Source organism: Simochromis diagramma, unplaced genomic scaffold (genome assembly GCF_900408965.1).
Source record: "Simochromis diagramma unplaced genomic scaffold, fSimDia1.1 OVJJ01000387.1, whole genome shotgun sequence".
Taxonomy (NCBI): Eukaryota; Metazoa; Chordata; class Actinopteri; order Cichliformes; family Cichlidae; genus Simochromis; species Simochromis diagramma.
Window position 1 is genome coordinate 7,184,954 of NW_024387152.1, and position 18,707 is coordinate 7,203,660.

Below are 18,707 nucleotides of genomic sequence, written 5' to 3' on the forward strand. Positions count from 1 at the left end.
CGTAAGGCATATTTTTAGTAAAAAGAATTTAAATAAAGAAATAGAAGAACCAGACTGATATAATTTAAATATCTACTCTTATTTCTATACCTGGGATAAACATCTTCTGGTGGTATAAGCTCCTGGGAAAGTGGCAGCTGATAGAGATACAGAACCAGCAGGTGTCCTCCGCTGAAAATGGCCATCATCACACACAGGGAGCTGAAGAGCAGCATGCTGATGGAGCGGCCAAACACCCACCACCACACCAGCCCCAGGAACACCCCGAAGTACACTCCTGAGGTAAGGGAGGGCAGTATGATACCTGTACACACATAAAAGATGACAAGCCATGAAGAAAAAGGTGAATTAGGCAATACTCACCATTTTTAAGCTATAGTAAGCTGGCATGCACAAAGCTGCTGCTGTATTGTACCTGCCAACCCCAGCAGCAGAGTCACCACCACCTTCCCTGCTGTGTTCATGATAGCTGACAGCAGCAGCCTCAGTCCAGCTGCAAACACTATGAGCTTCTGGACAAATTGTGGTGGACCCGACTGTACCGGCAGGGTAGTAGTCTCTTCTGAGCTGTCAAAGGATGAACCCTCTATTTCACTTCCATCCTCTGACTCCGTGTCAGAGGTTTCCACATCCTGAAAGATCCATGAAACAATCAGCGCTTTGTTAGCTTAATGCAGGGAAGTCAAACCAATAGAACATTGTGGGCCACATACAGCCTGCTTTGATCTTAAGTGGGTCAGACCACTGAAACTCGCCATTCTGTCATTGTAAAGACATTTAGCTAAACATTTAATCCCTGAGATGTCTTAATATAAGAAAAAAGAAGCACACAATAAATGTGTAAAATTACAGAAAAAGGTCTAGTTGCTCATTCCCCAGACTGCCCCGTATTTGTAATAATGTTTTTTGACTGATGACTCACTGAATGGCAAAGTGAGTCATCTTTATCAACAGAAAAAGCTGTAAAATGTATTAAAATACAGTTCAAATTCTTTGTACTCCTTCATATTATCCAAAACTTTCCAGCAGACTAGACTGGAGTCTTTGCTGGACTGATTCTGGTCCCTGGGCCTTATGTTTGATACCCCAAGGGTAATGTTGTGTCATAGTGACTATAGCTGTTGACAAGCGAGTGGTTACCTGCGGGTCAGAGGGCGGGATTCCGTTTTCATGGAGGTTGACCTGGGGCACGGGGCGTAGCAGTTTCCTGCAGAGCCTCAGTATGAACAACGTAGAGACCAAGAGGCCCACGTCTGGGAGCAGGAGACGTACAATATTCCCAGGATCAACCGAGCTAAATCTGAAAATACACACACATTAACATTTGATCTTCACTGATCTCCAATAGATGATACATCAATTTGTTTATAAGCACATTTAAGAAAAACAACACAGGCTACCCACCTTACAATTCCCAAATGGTAGAGAAATCCATCCCAGAAGCCACTAACTGTTAGAAAAGGGGAAAACCAAACACCCATCAAGTTAAAAAGCATATTTCTTTGCACTGTTTTATAGTCAAACTATTTTTTTGGCTGTCTTTGAGGTCTGCTCGGAGGATTGGTGACATTTTATTATAAAAATCGCTCATGTGACCAGAATTTTGTTTTCACCTTGTGGAGGAATGTATGCGAAGGCGATCTGCATGAAGCACTGCAGGGTCAGGAACATCAAACTCGTGTAGATGATCAGCCGCAGGAACTGCCCAGTTTGACCTAAGACCAGTAGCAAGCAGGAAGCAAAAGTAAGTGCAGTTACAGAATTCAGAACAAAGTCTTTTGTTCTGTGTAATGAGCTAGAAATGGTTTATGGTTTACCGTAGTGCAAACAGTTACGCCCATAATTTATTGGACCATCACATAGTTTGTAGTTTAACACCTGTGTACACAACCACCGTGGATTTTAAATTGAACAATTACAATGTGATTAAAGTGCAGATTATCAGCTTTCCTTGATAGCTTCTATCACAAATTTTGTAAAAACTGTTAAGGAATTACAGCATTTTTTATACATAATCCGACATTTTCAGAGACTCAAAATTAACTGGACAAACCAACATAACTTTGAATGTAAGGATTGTTTTCAATACTTGTATTAAAACCCTTTTCAGTCAATGACTGAAACACCACCATGTTTGACAGATACAGTGGCATGTAAAAGTATTCGGGCCCTTGAACTTTTCCACATTTTGTCACATTACAGCCGTAAACATGAATCAATTTTATTGGAATTCCACATAAAAGACCAATACAAAGTGGTGTACACTTGAGAAGTGGAACAAAAATCATACATGATTTCAAACATTTTTTACAAATAAATAACTGCAAAGTGGGGTGTGCGTAATTATTCAGCCCCCTTTGGTCTGAGTGCAGTCAGTTGCCCATAGACATTGCCTGATGAGTGCTAATGACTAAATAGAGTGCACCTGTGTGTAATCTAATGTCAGTACAAATGCAGCTGCTCTGTGACGGCCTCAGAGGTTGTCTAAGAGAATATTGGGAGCAACAACACCATGAAGTCCAAAGAACACACCAGACAGGTCAGGGATAAAGTTATTGAGAAATTTAAAGTAGGCTTATGCTACAAAAAGATTTCCCAAGCCTTGAACATCCCACGGAGCACTGTTCAAGCGATCATTCAGAAATGGAAGGAGTATGGCACAACTGTAAATCTACCGAGACAAGGCCGTCCACCTAAACTCACAGGCCGAACAAGGAGAGCGCTGATCAGAAATGCAGCCAAGAGGTCCATGGTGACTCTGGACGAGCTGCAGAGATCTACAGTTCAGGTGGGGGAATCTGTCCATAGGACAGCTATTAGTCGTGCGCTGCACAAAGTTGGCCTTTAAGGAAGAGTGGCAAGAAGAAAGCCATTGGTAACAGAAAACCATAAGAAGTCCCGTTTGCAGTTTGCCACAAGCCATGTGGGGGACACAGCAAACATGTGGAAGAAGGTGCTCTGGTCAGATGAGACCAAAATGGAACTTTTTGGCCAAAATGCAAAACGCTATGTGTGGCGGAAAACTAACACTGCACATCACTCTGAACACATCATCCCCACTGTCAAATATGGTGGTGGCAGCATCATGCTCTGGGGGGGCTTCTCTTCAGCAGGGACAGGGAAGCTGGTCAGAGTTGATGGGAAGATGGATGGAGCCAAATACAGGGCAATCTTAGAAGAAAACCTCTTGGAGTCTGCAAAAGACTTGAAACTGGGGCGGAGGTTCACCTTCCAGCAGGACAATGACCCTAAACATAAAGCCAGGGCAACAATGGAATGGTTTAAAACAAAACATATCCATGTGTTAGAATGGCCCAGTCAAAGTCCAGATCTAAATCCAATCGAGAATCTGTGGCAAGATCTGAAAACTGCTGTTCACAAACGCTGTTCATCTAATCTGACTGAGCTGCAGCTGTTTTGCAAAGAAGAATGGGCAAGGATTTCAGTCTCTAGATGTGCAAAGCTGGTAGAGACATACCCTAAAAGACTGGCAGCTGTAATTGCAGCAAAAGGTGGTTCTACAAAGTATTGACTCAGGGGCCTGAATAATTACGCACACCCCACTTTGCAGTTATTTATTTGTAAAAAATGTTTGGAATCATGTATGATTTTTGTTCCACTTCTCACGTATACACCACTTTGTATTGGTCTTTCACGTGGAATTCCAATAAAATTGATTCATGTTTGTGGCTGTAATGTGACAAAATGTGGAAAAGTTCAAGGGGGGCAAATACTTTTGCATGCCACTGTAATGTGGTATGCTGGAGCAGTTTGTCTTCTGCTCCACGTCTTACTCTCCCCATCATTCTGGTGCAAGTTAATCTTGGCTTCATCTGTCCAAGGATTTTGTTTCCCCAGAGCTGTTCAGGCTGTTTTAGATGTTTTCTTGCAACATTGCCCTCTTGTTCTTCATTGTAACCTGTGGTTTGCATCTTTTTGTAAATTCTTTGTATTTCCATTTATGAAGGTGTCTCTTTATTGCAGACCTCAACAATGATACAACTATACACGTTTTTTCCAACCCTTTGAATTGAAGGTGAAAATCTTCAATCGCATTGTGATTGTTTGATTTAAAATCCATTGTGGTGAATTACAGAGGGAAAAATACAAAATTTGTCTCTCGAGGAAACAAATGATGTATTTCACTATATATGTTGATATACATATATACTAGGGGTGCAACGATACTCGTATCGATATTGAACCATTCGATACAGTGCTTTCGGTTCGGTACGCATATGTATCGAACAATACAAAATTTGTAATTTATTTTATCAACTTTCCTTCTGACGATGCTGTCTGTGTTGAGCGCTCAGTGAATCTGCGTTCAACTACTCCGCCTAGGCTGCACTGTCGAGTGCAGATCCACTGAGCGTTCAACACAGACAGCATCATCAGAAGGAAGAGCGCAGGGCAAGCTAGTGAGACAGAAGTTAAGCTCTCCTTGCAACATGGCAAATTGAACCTCCCCCACCCTCATTCAGATCTGGCATTTGGAATTATTTTGGTTTTCATGTGTATGACCCTGAAGGTAAGGTCATGGACTAAAGTAAAACAGTATGTTGGATGTGCCACGCAATGCTCAATTACATGGGTGGGAACTAGTGTGTTAGCGCAGTTAGCTTGTTAACGTGTTGGCTGTCTAGCCCCACGCAGGGGTAGCTCGTTAACGGAGATTTGCCGTGTTGTGGCGTTAAGGTCATTTCAACGAGATTAACGCTGACAGCACTAGTGGGAACACAACGAATATGACTGCACATTTATGCCGACATCATCCTAGTGCAAAGACAAGTGGAAGCAGACAAAAACAACAAGCATGCATGCTACAAACTTTACCCGAGTCATTTAGACAGCCGTTAGCACATGATTCTCCTTATGGGGACCTGATATGTTTAATATTGTGGCGAGCTCAGACAAGGAGGAGACGGAGGTATCGTTTGGTCTTGCTTCCCGTGAGCTAGCCAGGGAGCACAGCCGTTTATTGACATCTGCAGAAGAACACTGCCGCTAGCTAACTGCTCAGCACAGCAACCGCACAGCAACAACAACACACAGAGCGCCCTCTGACCCCGGAAGGACACACCGTCTTAGCGAGAAGGCGTCACCCGTCACTATGGCAACATAAACAAAACATAACTGTACAAACAGAACCCCGAACAGCCCTGACCCGCTACAATATGCTGCTGAGAATATAGCCCAGAAGAAGCGTATAGTATAGCTTTTATTTTGGAAAGAGCCATTTCTCTGTAATAAACTCTCTTTTCCAAAGATGAGTGATTCCTCAATCAGATACAGGTGTTACCGCGCCAGATCCGCGGCCCCCAACCGTAGTAAGGAAACCTCTGGCAGTTACTTGAAGGTTCCGTAACTGACTCGTAGCCGGCAACAGCTTACTATACAGGTCAACTCCGCTAGCAAAAAGATCGAAGGAGGCGTAGGAAACTGCTTCACCAAACTTTATTTCTTCTCTAAGGCACGAACACCGCGTACAGTGGGCTGAAACAGTTTACTCACAGCGAGCATCGCCGACACAACTCTGGCTGTCGAGGGAGTTATTATATTCCTTTTATTTCTTTTCTTTTCGTCTCTTCTGTAGCTAACCGTTACTTTTTCCCCTTCTCCGCTCTCTCTCTTCACACACACACCAGGCAGTCCCGCTACACACATCCCGAATACATTTCCCATCAGGCTTCATCCTTAAAGGGCCATGCCTGTAACACAGGGCTTGCAAAATCGCTAGCCCGACGTCCCGGGGCTAGCGATTTTTCCAGTCGTACTACCAAAATCTATCTCTGCCCTGCCCGTCGGGCTATTGTAGGAAGGAAAAATATATGTCAATGCTTTTGCATTCTTTCGGAAATGTAGCTGGGTAATTATGTCATTGGCATCGGTGAGCCACTGTCAATATGTGACATATTGAAATCGCGTTTGAATTTGCGCTTGTTTTTTGCTTTCACTTTGCAAATGTCCAGGTGCCTTCTTTTGGTGCACCGGCCGGTCACGACTGGTGGGGGAAAAGTCACTCGGGTCAGAACATGGGGTGCCACCATCATCCCACTTCTGACACCAATGTGGCGAGCTCAGACAACGAGGAGACAGAGGTGTCGTTTGGTCTTGCTTCCCGTGAGCTAGCCAGGGAGCACAGCCGTTTATTGACATCTGCAGAAGAACACTGCCGCTAGCTAACTGCTCAGCGCGGCAACCGCACAGCAACAACAACAACAACACACAAGGCGCCCTCTGACCCCGGAAGGACACACCGTCGCAGCGAGAGGGCGTCACCCGTCACTATGGCAACATAAACAACATAACTGTACAAACAGAACCCCGAACAGCCCTGACCCGCTACAATATGCTGCTGAGAATATAGCCCAGAAGAAGCGTATAGTATAGCTTTTATTTTGGAAAGAGCTATTTCTCTGTAATAAACTCTCTTTTCCAAAGATGAGTGATTCCTCAATCAGATACAGGGCTTGCAAAATCGCTAGAGAGCGACAGCACTGATTGGTGAGTGATGATAATTTGCGCACCAATTCCTCTGACATCGTCTTATCAATCGTTAGCTTACTATGCAAATATGACAAGTGAAATCTCCCGCAGCAAGCTTAAACATATGAGAGGTTGATCGCGCAGAGAATCGCTGACCGTTATGTGTGTGTGTAAAAGCAGCAGGATATATATTTTAGTTCTGCTGAGCCAAATAAGACAGGTCAGGGTGAAGAAGTGACAGCCAAAGAAAAGCTTACCACAAAACGGAAAAGTTATGACAAATCAGACTATAAGGCAAAAAAGTGCAGCTTTATGGTTTCATGGACAAAAGAATTTCTGTGGCTGCAATATGACGAGCTATATAACCGGGGCTGCACATAAGTGGTCCGCAGGTGCGCATTCGCTGTCAAAAAAAAAAAAAACAAACGCGCACAAGATATGAAGTTGCAACGCGTGTTTGCATACATAAGATTTTCTGGAGGAGGACAGACATTTGTTTAAAACTCTTAAAGATGTCGAAGAAGCTCCTTTAAGCAATTACTTTGGTGTTCCTCCAAAGAAATGTCAGAAGGAGTCCAAACAACAAAAGAAGCGCGTATTCTCGGAAAAGTGGTTGCAGGAGGTGAGCTGGCTTCAAACAAATGATGAACGCACAGAGATGTGGTGCGGAATGTGCCGTGAAAATCCCACTCTAGCGGACAAAAACAGTGCTTTTTATATGGACGCAAACGCGCGTTGCAACTTCTTATCTGGTGCGCGTCTTTTATTTTGACAGCGAATGCGCACATGCGGACCACCCGTGTAAATAACATAATGTTCTGCCGGGTGTGTTGTTGGTTTTCTCTCGATTTCTGAGTCGACAAGCGCCTTTGTTACTGGGACCAGTCATTTTAAGAAAGGCCCCCATTAGAAGCCATGAGAAATGCAAGAAATGCATTATTGCTCAGTCTGCAATATCTTTCCCAGAACAAACACCAATTGCAAATAACATACTAAAAATAAACCTGAAAAATCTGTTTAGAACAGCGTACTATGTTGCAAAGAGTGAACTACCACTGGCAAAATTTAGCAGTCTTTGCAAACTTCAAAAAAGCAAATGGCCTAGATCTTGGTTCCACTTGTCTCTTACCCGTGACTTCAGCGGAAATTTCAAATTCAGGATCTGACACAGACTGATTCATGTCCTACACAGTTCTTACAAGTTCATAGAAATTTCTGTTCAATTAGAACCAAGTATTTGAGTTGATGATTGTAATTTTTATACAATGTTGTAATTTGTTTTTCAACAAGTTTTTTGATTAATGTTTTGTTTCCTTTACAATATTATACTTTAATGTATAATATTCTACAGGAAACAAAACATCAATCAAAAAATTGCTCTCTTTTTTATTCGGGCTACTTACATTTATTTTGGGCTACCAAAAACTGAAGAGTCCCTGCCCGAAGGGCTACCAGGGATTTTGAAATTTTGAGAGCCCTGAGATATATTTATTTTTTAAATTACTTTTGTTTCAGCAACATTAAATTTAAAAACTGTACTTTTGAGTTAAAATATATATTTATAATTTTAATAAATGACAAATTAAAAAGGCATGAACATTTATTTTGTATCGAAAAAATATCGAACCGTGACACCAAAGTATGGAACCGAACCGAACCGTGAATTTTGTGTATCGTTGCACCCCTAATATATACATATATATCCAACACCGTGGTTAGCACTGTTGCCGCACAGCAAGAAGGTCCTGAGTTCAATTCCAACATCAGGCCGGGGTCTTTCTGTGTGGAGTTTGCATGTTCTCCCCGTGTTTGCGTGGGTTCCCTCCGGGTACTCCGGCTTCCTCCCACCGTCCAAAGACACGCAGCTTGTGGGGATAGGTTAATTGGATAATCCAAATTGTCACTAGGTGTGAATGTGCGAATGAATGTGTGCGAATGGTTGTCTGTCCCTGTGTGTTGGCCCTGCGACAGACTGGCGACCTGTCCAGGGTGTACCCTGCCTCTCGCCCTATGACAGCTGGGATAGGCTCCAGCGCCCCCCGCGACCTTGAAAGGGATAAGCGGAAGCGAATGAATGGATGGATGGATGTTGGTAGAAAAGGTCCCGAGGTGTGACTTTGATGTTTTAATCTTTAATAATTAGCAATTTCTCTCCCTCTAAATGTTACCAAGAAAACTTTGTGAAATTAGGACAAAATCTATTATTTTTATCTATTATGAAATCACAAATAACTAATACAATTATTCATAGACTGAAAATACTGAGTCAATTCAACTTTCTTCAAACTTTAACCGTAATTCAAATATAAAAGATGAATATGTATATAAAATGTGAGCAGGACTAAATCTGTGACACCCTGGTATAAAATTTATAGAGAAACAAAAGTCAAAGAAAGAGATGTCCTGAAACTGTTGCAAAGCAAGCAAACTGTTGCAAAACAGAATATTATGCAATAGTTTTTTTAATCTATTATATTGTTCTATAATTGTTGGAAGCCAGAATTGTATCTGAAATTAAGTAGGATTAATTCCACAGTTGTAGTTGCAGAGAAAAGTAGGTTTCAATAAAAATAGAAGTTGCTTTTATCTTTGCTGTACACCACGTGTTTTGTTGTCTCCTGTTCAACTCAATAATCATTTTTATTCCCCTTAAATAAAGCCGGCATGTTACTCTCTGAGTTCTGGGACACATATACACAAAAACACACAGTAATGGATGCATCCTGTGGTTCTCTTCAGACATTGTTCAGCAGAATATTGTCTCCCAGACACTTGGCAGTAAATTGGACTGGTTCTGTCCATACTCCAGTTTTTTTTAAAAGAAACTAGACACTCAAGTCTCAAAGAAACGCCTGGCTCTGTCACGACTGGTCTAGTACAGCTATTTATCCAATGAAATCGCTTTGTGGCACTATTTTTGAAATCACACTCGCGTCACAACATTATTTGCACAAGTTCCGAATTTGTTATCTTTAAGACTGTCATTAAAGATATTAATGACAGTCTAAAAGTGAGTTGCTGTGTTGCGATTTTGGCTGTATATTCAAATAAATAAAACAGTTCATAGTCTCAGGGCTAGAGTTCTTGTAATCAAAAGGTTGGAGATACAAAGCATTAATAGCTGACGTGGCTTAGCATTAGCTGAGCCAGCAAATGCGTTGTCGATGTTCACGCTTTTTACTAAAAGCATTGTTTCATAAAACACACACGTACACACTCTCTCCAGCATAGGTGGGTGCACAGAAACGCATGAGCCGTACACACACGATGTACACAGGCTTCACCACTTAGTCCAAGCGCAGTAAGATTATAGCAGGGGGATTTATGAAGCTGAAGGGTAAACAGTTTTTATATGGAGGCATAGAAAAAGAGCGAAAGAAGAAATGCTGTGAAAATGCTGACATTACATCTTTTAATTCCTTGCTGTAATTACCAGGCTATGTATAATTGATTTGACCATTCATACCACTTCCCCTTTACAAAGTACTTTGAGGGAGGGATACATATACTTTAATTCATCAGAATGCTGTGATCAATACAGAGAAGGCAGACACACACACATGCTGTAGACATATATACATCGCACACAGTTTGATTTACTTGCGCTGGTCTTTACATTTCTTTTACTTCACATCAGATTACCTGATTTCTCCTATTTTTGCACGTACGTCATGTGAAACTGTTTCTGCTCTTTAAACTAAGTTTAAAAAAAAAAGGGAAAGGCAACCAGCGAAAACACAAAATACAAGTTTGAAATGATAAGTAGGTAAGTAACATCACAAAACTGTACATAAATTAGCATAAAATAAATGTTAAAAAATTAAATGGCATAAAAAACAATGCAAAAAGCAGTTAAGATAGAGACTAAATTAAAATAAGCAAATATATAAATTCCTAGTTATGTGAATTTATATATAATGATCAAGTAATACCAGCCTGACCTTGCGAAAACAAAAAAGTATTTGCCCAAACCTCAAAGCACTGATAATTGTTTGGAGTATGATTTGTCACACAGAGACTGTATAACTGTGGATGTCCTGTTCCATCGAATCATCGCCTGAATTGAACAGAAGCATGAACTGGCTAAACGGCCTCAACATGCCAAAATCAAAAGAAGCCACAAGAAAGAAGGTGAGTGAATGACGTCAGGGTCATGAAGCTAATTCTAAATTTCTAAAAATGTATCTTAATTTTTATCAGTTTTAACCACACATTTTAATCGTTAAAATAAGATGCCAGATCAATATTAGGTTTGAATGCCACAGAGCATTTGGTGTACAAATATGTGGAACCGCAAATTTTATACAAAACATCACAAGAAATGTTTCTTAAAGTGAAAGCATTTTCTCTAACCCACGATTGTAGGAAATGAACATTGTTTTTCTACAATTACCTGGTACATGCTGGAATAATCTTATAAGCTTAAAGTTCAGGCAAAAAAGCCTGAATCACTGATGTTGTTTAAGTTTGAACCAAGACCTTTACATTATGAATCAGAGCAACAACATGCCAGATGACATCATTAGCCTCTGGAGCCCCTCTCACCTTTCATGGTGACCAGACTCGGGTTCGGCAGCAGCGGTAAGATGAGCAAAAACAGGAAATATACCAGTGACAGACCATTATAGCGGAAAGATGAAGCTGAGAAGCAGAGGGGAAAAAACACAATGGGTCTGAGAGAAATTCAAAGAAAAGGAGTATTTTTTATAAGGCACAGCATGCTTCTTTTTAATGTTTATTATTATGTAAACTCTAAAATACTCGTAATGTTTCATCTAAGGTAGCAGGTACACATCACAACAGTAAAACACACATAATGAAACAAAGGCTAAAAGAATAAACTGTGTCTAGTATACCTTTGATTTTTTTTATAGTATAACAATTTATAAAACCTGGCTGAAAGAGGGTTTTTCTGGGTTGTCTATCCACATCAGTATGACTACTCTGCTTATAGTAAAAGCACTGAGTGTATACTACTTAACAGAAGCCCTATCATTTTCCTGTTATTCTTGCCCATTTGATAAGCAAAGGTGCACTTTATGCATAATTAAATTAACCCCAACCTAAAGTTGTTTAAAAAAAAAAAAGGTTACACACTTCCGGGGTGATTTCTTATGTGTAGGAAAAATCCCCGGTAAGCTGTTATTACCATTAATATAAGCCATTATATTTATTTTAGCAAGGAAACCTTAGTTAACAAAGCTGGTTAAAGATGCTGATGGTTTTTGATTGGTTTGCTCTATGCTGGAAAACACCTGAGTTCAACAAGTAGACCTAAAATATTTTGGAACAGGAATAAATATTAATTTAGTTAACTAATTTAAAAAAGCCCTACAATTCAGCTAATATTTTGGTACTGCTGCTGGATGATTTGTTAGAATTTTAAAAAATATTGCTTAATACTGACTACCTCATACCTAACCTCAAATATGATACATTCATTTTAAACAACATTATAACAGCAAAATGAGAACATTTATGCCAGCAGAAATACCAACAAATGGTCATCAAAATGCTCCTAAGCAGCAAGCACAGGTTAAGTGTTAACCTTACCCTGTAGCACATAGGGCCGTTATGTGCATGTTTCACTTAAACAGTTTACACAATGGTGGGTACAGAAATGCTGCTCAGATAGGAGTAACTGTTTTTCATCGGCACGGTCTACCTCAGCTTTAATCTGGCAGCACATTGCTTCTCACAAATTGAGTGTGAATTATTGTTTTTGTGTCTTGATAATATGCTGCAACAAGGGTTCACCAGTAGCTTTTACCCAGCTTATGCTGTGTTAATGATATGCAACCTTTAGTAAACACCTGAAGATTCTTGACATGTAAACTTTTACACCCAAAAATCTGAAACCGCGTCTATTACATATCCCTATAAACCCCACTATCTCCGGACAAAACCACCAACACCAGCAGTAAAAATAAATCAAAATTAAATAAACATACAGACATCAACTCACCAGTGAGCAGGAACAGGGGTAGTAACAAGTTATACAGCATCCCAACCACGAGGTCCCCCGCCATGTCCTCCTCTGTGTGTCAGAGACACCCAAACAGCTCCTTCAGATGCTCTCACTCGCTGGATGTCCGCATAAATAAGTAAGTGACTTAGTTATGTGGAGGGAAATTCCAGCCCGCTCACATATTTGTCAGAAGAGAACTCATGTTGCCTCAATCAAAGTATCTTATAGTACAGCAAAGAAAAAAATAACACGAGGACGAGAAGCAGTGCGATTAAAAAACACAGCAGATTCAAACATTGTGTGCGGATAATAACTCCCTTTGCTCTTCGCTTGTGTTTCTGTCACACCCTCCTTTCCTCCTCCTCCTCACCTCCCTCTTCTTTCCCTTTCTCTCTCTCTGTCTCTCTCCCAGACATAATGGGTTGTAACCCAGCATCTCTGTTACTATCCTCATATTGTAGCTAATCTCACTCAGGAGAATATCCACTATCGTTGCTTCACTGTAAAACACGCTTGCAGAATTACACAAAAGCAGACGAACACCAAAGTGCAGCAGTGATTTTTGTGTGACTCTGCTGAAAGGTGTCATTGGGGAGTATTATAAGTTTCTGCATGTGCAAGTTGCATCCATGCCTTCATTCTTGCATTGTATTCAAACTAGTGTATCCCAGAATCTTCTCTATCTGATATATGTGAAACCCATACAGATACTCTCATATCTCGTTGTTTGTTTCCTTAAAGCCGCGTCAGGCTGGCTCATCATATTTGCACTGAGGGGTGAAGGGAAGTGTATCTAATATTCATGGATGTGAGGCCATTAAAGAGCTGGTGTGACTACAGAGGGATGATCAATGCAAGGACTTAGAATGCAATAACATTAACTTTGTTCTAAATATAAGAGGAAGGCTGGGGGGAGAAAAATCCAGTATGATCTTTTTGTGTTTCAAATGATAGTTTTGGCAACATAAATATTGTGAATGTGTTAAAATAGCCTCTTCCAGGACTATTAGTAGAGTGAGACTGGAAAAGCACTTTATTAGCATTTAATTAACCGTGGCACAGGTTTGAGGAAGCAACAGAGTTTATGCATTATGTATGTAAAATTATGTTCATTTAATTTAAATTGCAGTATTGTAAAGTTTAAGGATTTGCAGGAATACAGGAATTTGCTGTGTATAAGAACAGGAAAAAAAGAAATACCAGCTTCTTAAATAAAAAAAGATAACTTAAAACATTAAAAGTAGTAGTTGTTGTCCTAAAATGTCACAGTTTTCTTCTTGTTTATATATTGCAAGGAATCAACACTTTGTCAATCTATGTGTGATATTTTAATCAAATTCATACAGCATCCTCTGAGTTTTAGCGGGGTACTGAGTGTGAATCTTATTTTCTCCGTGTAAAGCAAAGCAGCAGAAATGATACTTGTGAATAGAGGTCACATTTTGGTCTTTAAATAATCACTCAAGTTGTTTTTTCAAGCAAACTTTAAACTTTCCTTTTCTTTATTTTACATGGTAAAGATTCAAATAGGGACATTTGAGTGTTCGGACAAAAGAGATGCCACCTCTCTAGGAAATTGTATTGGACCTTTTTTTTTTTTTTTATGGACTAAGCAATAACCAATAATGAAAATATCAGCTGTATAAAATGAAGTGTTTTGTTAACAATGTGGTAGTGGAATCTCTTGCAGCCAGACAGGAGAATGGAGGAGGGATTTTAGACAATGCTTACAGTTAATGCTTAACATCTAACTTTTAAATTGTTGTTACATTACAAAACCACAAAAAGTCAAGCTGTAGTTTCCCAAGCTATAGTAATAAATCTCTTTTGTGTATGTTTATAGATATTTAGATGTGTGCAGATAAGCACACAGTGTAAAAAAAAAAAAAAAAGAAAGAAAAAAAGGCTGAATTACTCCTCAGCAGTAAATCTAAATTGATCATGATGACAATGAGTGCTGAGTGTGCAGCTAACATTTCATGACAGTGCAGTTAGAAAGAGATGCCATCGGACATGCCCTAGAAGGTTCCTGGGTGGGGATGTGAGTGCATGTGAGTGTGCATGTGTCTTTAGCTATTTAAGAGATAGGAAAATATATTTGAGATGTTCTCACCTTTCTTAGGTTTTAGTTTTAAGATCAGAATAATAATTCATGCTCAGCATGTGCGCAAGAGGACGTGCGCAGAAATCGGTAGAAATGGCACTCTGACTCAAAGTGAGTTTTACTCTCTGAGTTTAGCACCCTGGTTTCGATGGGTGTTGAGCCAATATTGATCTGTTGCCGGGAACAGTCTCACTTCAGTTCCTCTAACATTTACAGATCATTTGCCAGCATACATCACTGATGCACTTCACTCTACCGCCTTAAAAATACAAATAAACCCACACCTGCCTTGATATTAAGGCTGCATTATACAGAGACATTTCGGTTTTTGGACAGTGAAGCAGTGTTTGTACTTTTGCTTCAGTACAGTATGACTGTGGATTTTAAATAAAGGAATCAGGATCTGGTTGAAATGTGGACTTTCAGCTTTAATTCAAGGGGATTTAAAAGATATGGTGTATTAACTGGTTAGCAGCTATAGTCATTTTTATACATAGTCACATATTATCAGAGGGTCAAAATTAAGTAAACAAGCTACATTCATTTTAAATATAAGAATTTGGATGAAAATCTATTCCAGTCAATGACTGCCTGAAGTTTAGAAACTATGGACATCATCAAATGCTGATTTTGACAGACTAGGCCTTTGTTTGTAGGTCTGTCTGCTTCAGTTTTGTCTTTTTGCTTGAAATCAGGTGACTGACTTGGCTATTAAAGACCAGCCCATTTTTTGTTATTTGTTTGTTTTGAGAGGCTCTTGTGTTGCTTGTACGGTATGCTTTTTGGATCATTATCCATTTCCATTGTGAAGCGCTCTCTGGCCAGTTTTGTGGCTGAATCTGAGTAGAAAGTGTAACCCTGTACACTTAATTACATAATTCATCTTGCTACCTCTATCTGCAGTCACACCATCAATACATACTAGTGACCTGGTTCCATTCAACATTACCTCCACCATGTTTGGTCACATGCTTAGCATCAGGGGCTATTTCTTTCCTTCTCTATACTTTGCTTGGCTTCCTTCTTTTAAATAATGTACTAGATCATGATGTGGTTATTCCTGAAGGTTTTTGCTGTCTCTCTGATAGGTTTACTTGTTTCAGCCCACATGAGGATGGGCACTTGCACTGACATCTTTTTGTAAGTCAAATATTGAGAATTCCAGTGAACAGCTAACAAATACAAGTTTGAATCTGTATCATTTCCAGATGTTTTATCAACCAGTTGCTTGTCAGTCAACTGTCCAAATAGTATTGAGCCTCTGAAAATTGGTGACTATGTATAAAAATACTTTAGCTCCTTAAAAGTTAACTCAATGCTTTTGTTCAATCCCTTGAATTAAAATTGAAACGCTGCAGTTAGATCACATCTTGATTGTTCGATCTAAAATCAGGGTGGTGGTGCAGGGAGAAAAAACTACAAGAAACTGTGCATTTGTCCAAGGACTAATGGACCTATAGGACCATGCAGATCCTGCCTTTATTCTAGTTTATATTCCCAGCATGATATGGTGTGAAAAACTGGACAGAGAAAAGGTGGAGGAGTCTAGTTCTCTTTTAGACTATTTGTATTACAATATGACAAAAGTTATTGTGAGTTCTTTCTCCAGTGACATGCAAAGCAATATGCCTACCCCAGTTTTAACACTAAACACTAACAACATGTGGTATTTAAACTATTAGTTTGCAGTTAGTGACTCAAATGAATGGGGACACAGTTAACAGGAGATTGTGATTGATTTCAAGTTTGAAGTCACAACTTGATTTCACATGTTTTAGACTTTTAGCATATTCAAAGAGATGGTTGTCAAAACAAAAAGGTGTGGCGCGGCTTTTTTTTTTTTGTATTGTACTTGAACAGATGGTAGGCTTCTCCTCAGGGATTTTGACAAAATATTTTTAAAGAGCTCCCAGTCTGCAACGGACTCACTACCAAAGGCTACCACATGGTCATGGAGTACATCTTGGTAAAGTTTCATGGTTCTAGTTTTAAATCAGTAGAAAGAAGGAAGCCAGTGAAAACGGCTTAGATATTTTTCAGTATGTTTAATATGATTCACTTACTCAAAAAATAGCAGTTTTTTTTTAAAATGTGTACAATAAAATTGTGACTTTTACGTTGAAACGTAAATGTACATCTAAAACATAATATGTTTATTTAATTTTTGTCAAGAAAGTGCAGATTATGCACCCAAATGCAGACTTCTGAGACCAACAGGGAGACATCAGGGAGACTGGAAACACCAGGGTAACAAGGCGCAGCTGTAAATAATTAAGGGATTAACAAAAGGAATTAAAACTACCTGTACTAGCAATGCAAAAGACACAGAGGATTAATAAAATAAAACAGGAAGTAGATGAAAGGGAACAGAATAGAGACAAAGACTTAAAAGGGTTCAAGATGTAACTAGGGAGCCTAGACTACACTAGAATAAAGTAACAAAAATAAATAATGCAAAGTAACAGAGGTAAAGAAAATCTGAACTCTAAAATGAGGGTTCAAAGCAAAACTCAAGGAACAAAAGCAAACAGAGAATACAAAATGAACAGCAATTAACAATCCAAAACTCAAAAATGTTGTAAATACTGTTACTTGATTTGGTGTGGTGTGCTCTACAGTCAAATGTGTATGAATGTCATGGGGATAACTCAGAAGCAATTGACTTAAACCCAAACCTGCCTCGCTGATTTTGAAAACTGCTGCCACCCAGTGTCTAAAAGTCCTAACTGCAGTTTGGATTCTGGATTCTTAGGCATTTGTTTTGAAGCATGTACATTAACTTTTCAAAGTTCACCAGGACATAAAAGTTCAAAACCATGCTTTAACCAAGTCATTTAGCCTTTAGATTAGCTGGCTGTGACTTGTGGTATTTTAGTATTGTGTTTAATATTGGTAAAGGAAAGCCGTGTTGCTCCAATGGCAGAGAACTGATAGATTACTACATCCACTATCACAGGCTATAGCACATTTTATTTGATACCTCTAGATCTAGATGGAGATGGGATAAAGACTCCGCCCAGGACTCGATCGGGATATTATATGAAGTGAATACATGTGTAGGTTTGGTTACAGGTTATGCAATAAATAATGGATATCTAGAGGAAGCTGAACACTTTGGTATGTATCAGTCAGAGCTTTTAGGAGTAGAGAGTGCTAATGTCAGCACAGCTGGCTCTACTCACTTGTGTTTGAAAATACAGCTTCTGCCACAGGTGATTTTTATCTGTGGCTTTATTATCTTTGATTTCGAAATTAAAAAAATGTGGATTTTAGTTTTTTTATCTGGAGGACACTATGGGACTCCTCATCCCTCACTAAAGATTTGCATGGTATGCCACTTGATACTTATATTTCACAATATTTTATAGGAAAAAAATATTGCACGCGGCTGTTTTATTTTTCTCATGAATTTATGGAGTGACACTAAGTAGTCAAACAGTTCCACCACCTGCGTTATTAAAGGAGACCCTTATTTTCTCTGACGTGTGGTACTATTAAAACAATAAATACTCAGTTTCAAAAAATGAGGTCATTGTGTGTGCAAAGTCAAAAGCAGTCGCAGTTTTCTTCTGCTTGTGGCTTTATAAGATGTCAGTAAGAACTGATATCTTTAATAAAGTCATCTCAGGCAGACAGCTGTGTGCCAATGGGGAGCCAGGGGGCGGCACTGGCCACCCCCCAAGATTTGTTACTCCCCACCCCACCCCACACGGTGGGTCCTGTGTTGGCAATAATTTTAATAAATGTGAGCGCAAGAGAGAGGAAGACACCTTACAGCAGGGGTGTCAAATTCCAGGCCTCATGGGCCGGTCTTCTGCAGGTTTTAGATATCACCCTGGGTCAACACACCTGAATCAAATGATTAGTTCATTACCAGGCTTCTGGAGAACTTCAAGCCATGTTGAGGAGGTAATTTAGCCATTTAAATCAGCTGTGTTGGCTCAAGGGCACATCTAAAACCTGCAGGACACCGGCCCTCAAGGCCTGGAGTTCGACACCTGTGCCCTACAGTGAGCTGAAGCATTATTTTTGTCATTTGTGTCGCTTTGTATGTCCCTTACGATGTCACCCTCTCCCCACCACTGCGCCCGGCACTCTTCTGTTTTTGGTGTGCCACCCCAATATTTTTAGTGGCCCCCATATGGC

The 18,707-nt window shown here is 39.8% G+C and overlaps 1 protein-coding gene across 1 annotated transcript; it reads right to left on the reverse strand.

The window, feature by feature from the left end:
• Window positions 1-107: 107 nt before the first annotated feature.
• On the reverse strand, window positions 108-12,518 carry LOC120744040 (piezo-type mechanosensitive ion channel component 2-like). The gene is made up of 6 exons (XM_040048157.1): window positions 12,455-12,518; window positions 11,035-11,130; window positions 1,614-1,715; window positions 1,405-1,450; window positions 1,141-1,300; window positions 108-632 (listed from the first exon to the last, which is right to left on the reverse strand). Exons 1-6 carry the CDS (start codon window positions 12,516-12,518, stop codon window positions 369-371), a joined length of 732 nt encoding a protein of 243 aa, XP_039904091.1. The 3' UTR covers window positions 108-368.
• Between the last annotated feature and the right edge of the window lie 6,189 nt (window positions 12,519-18,707).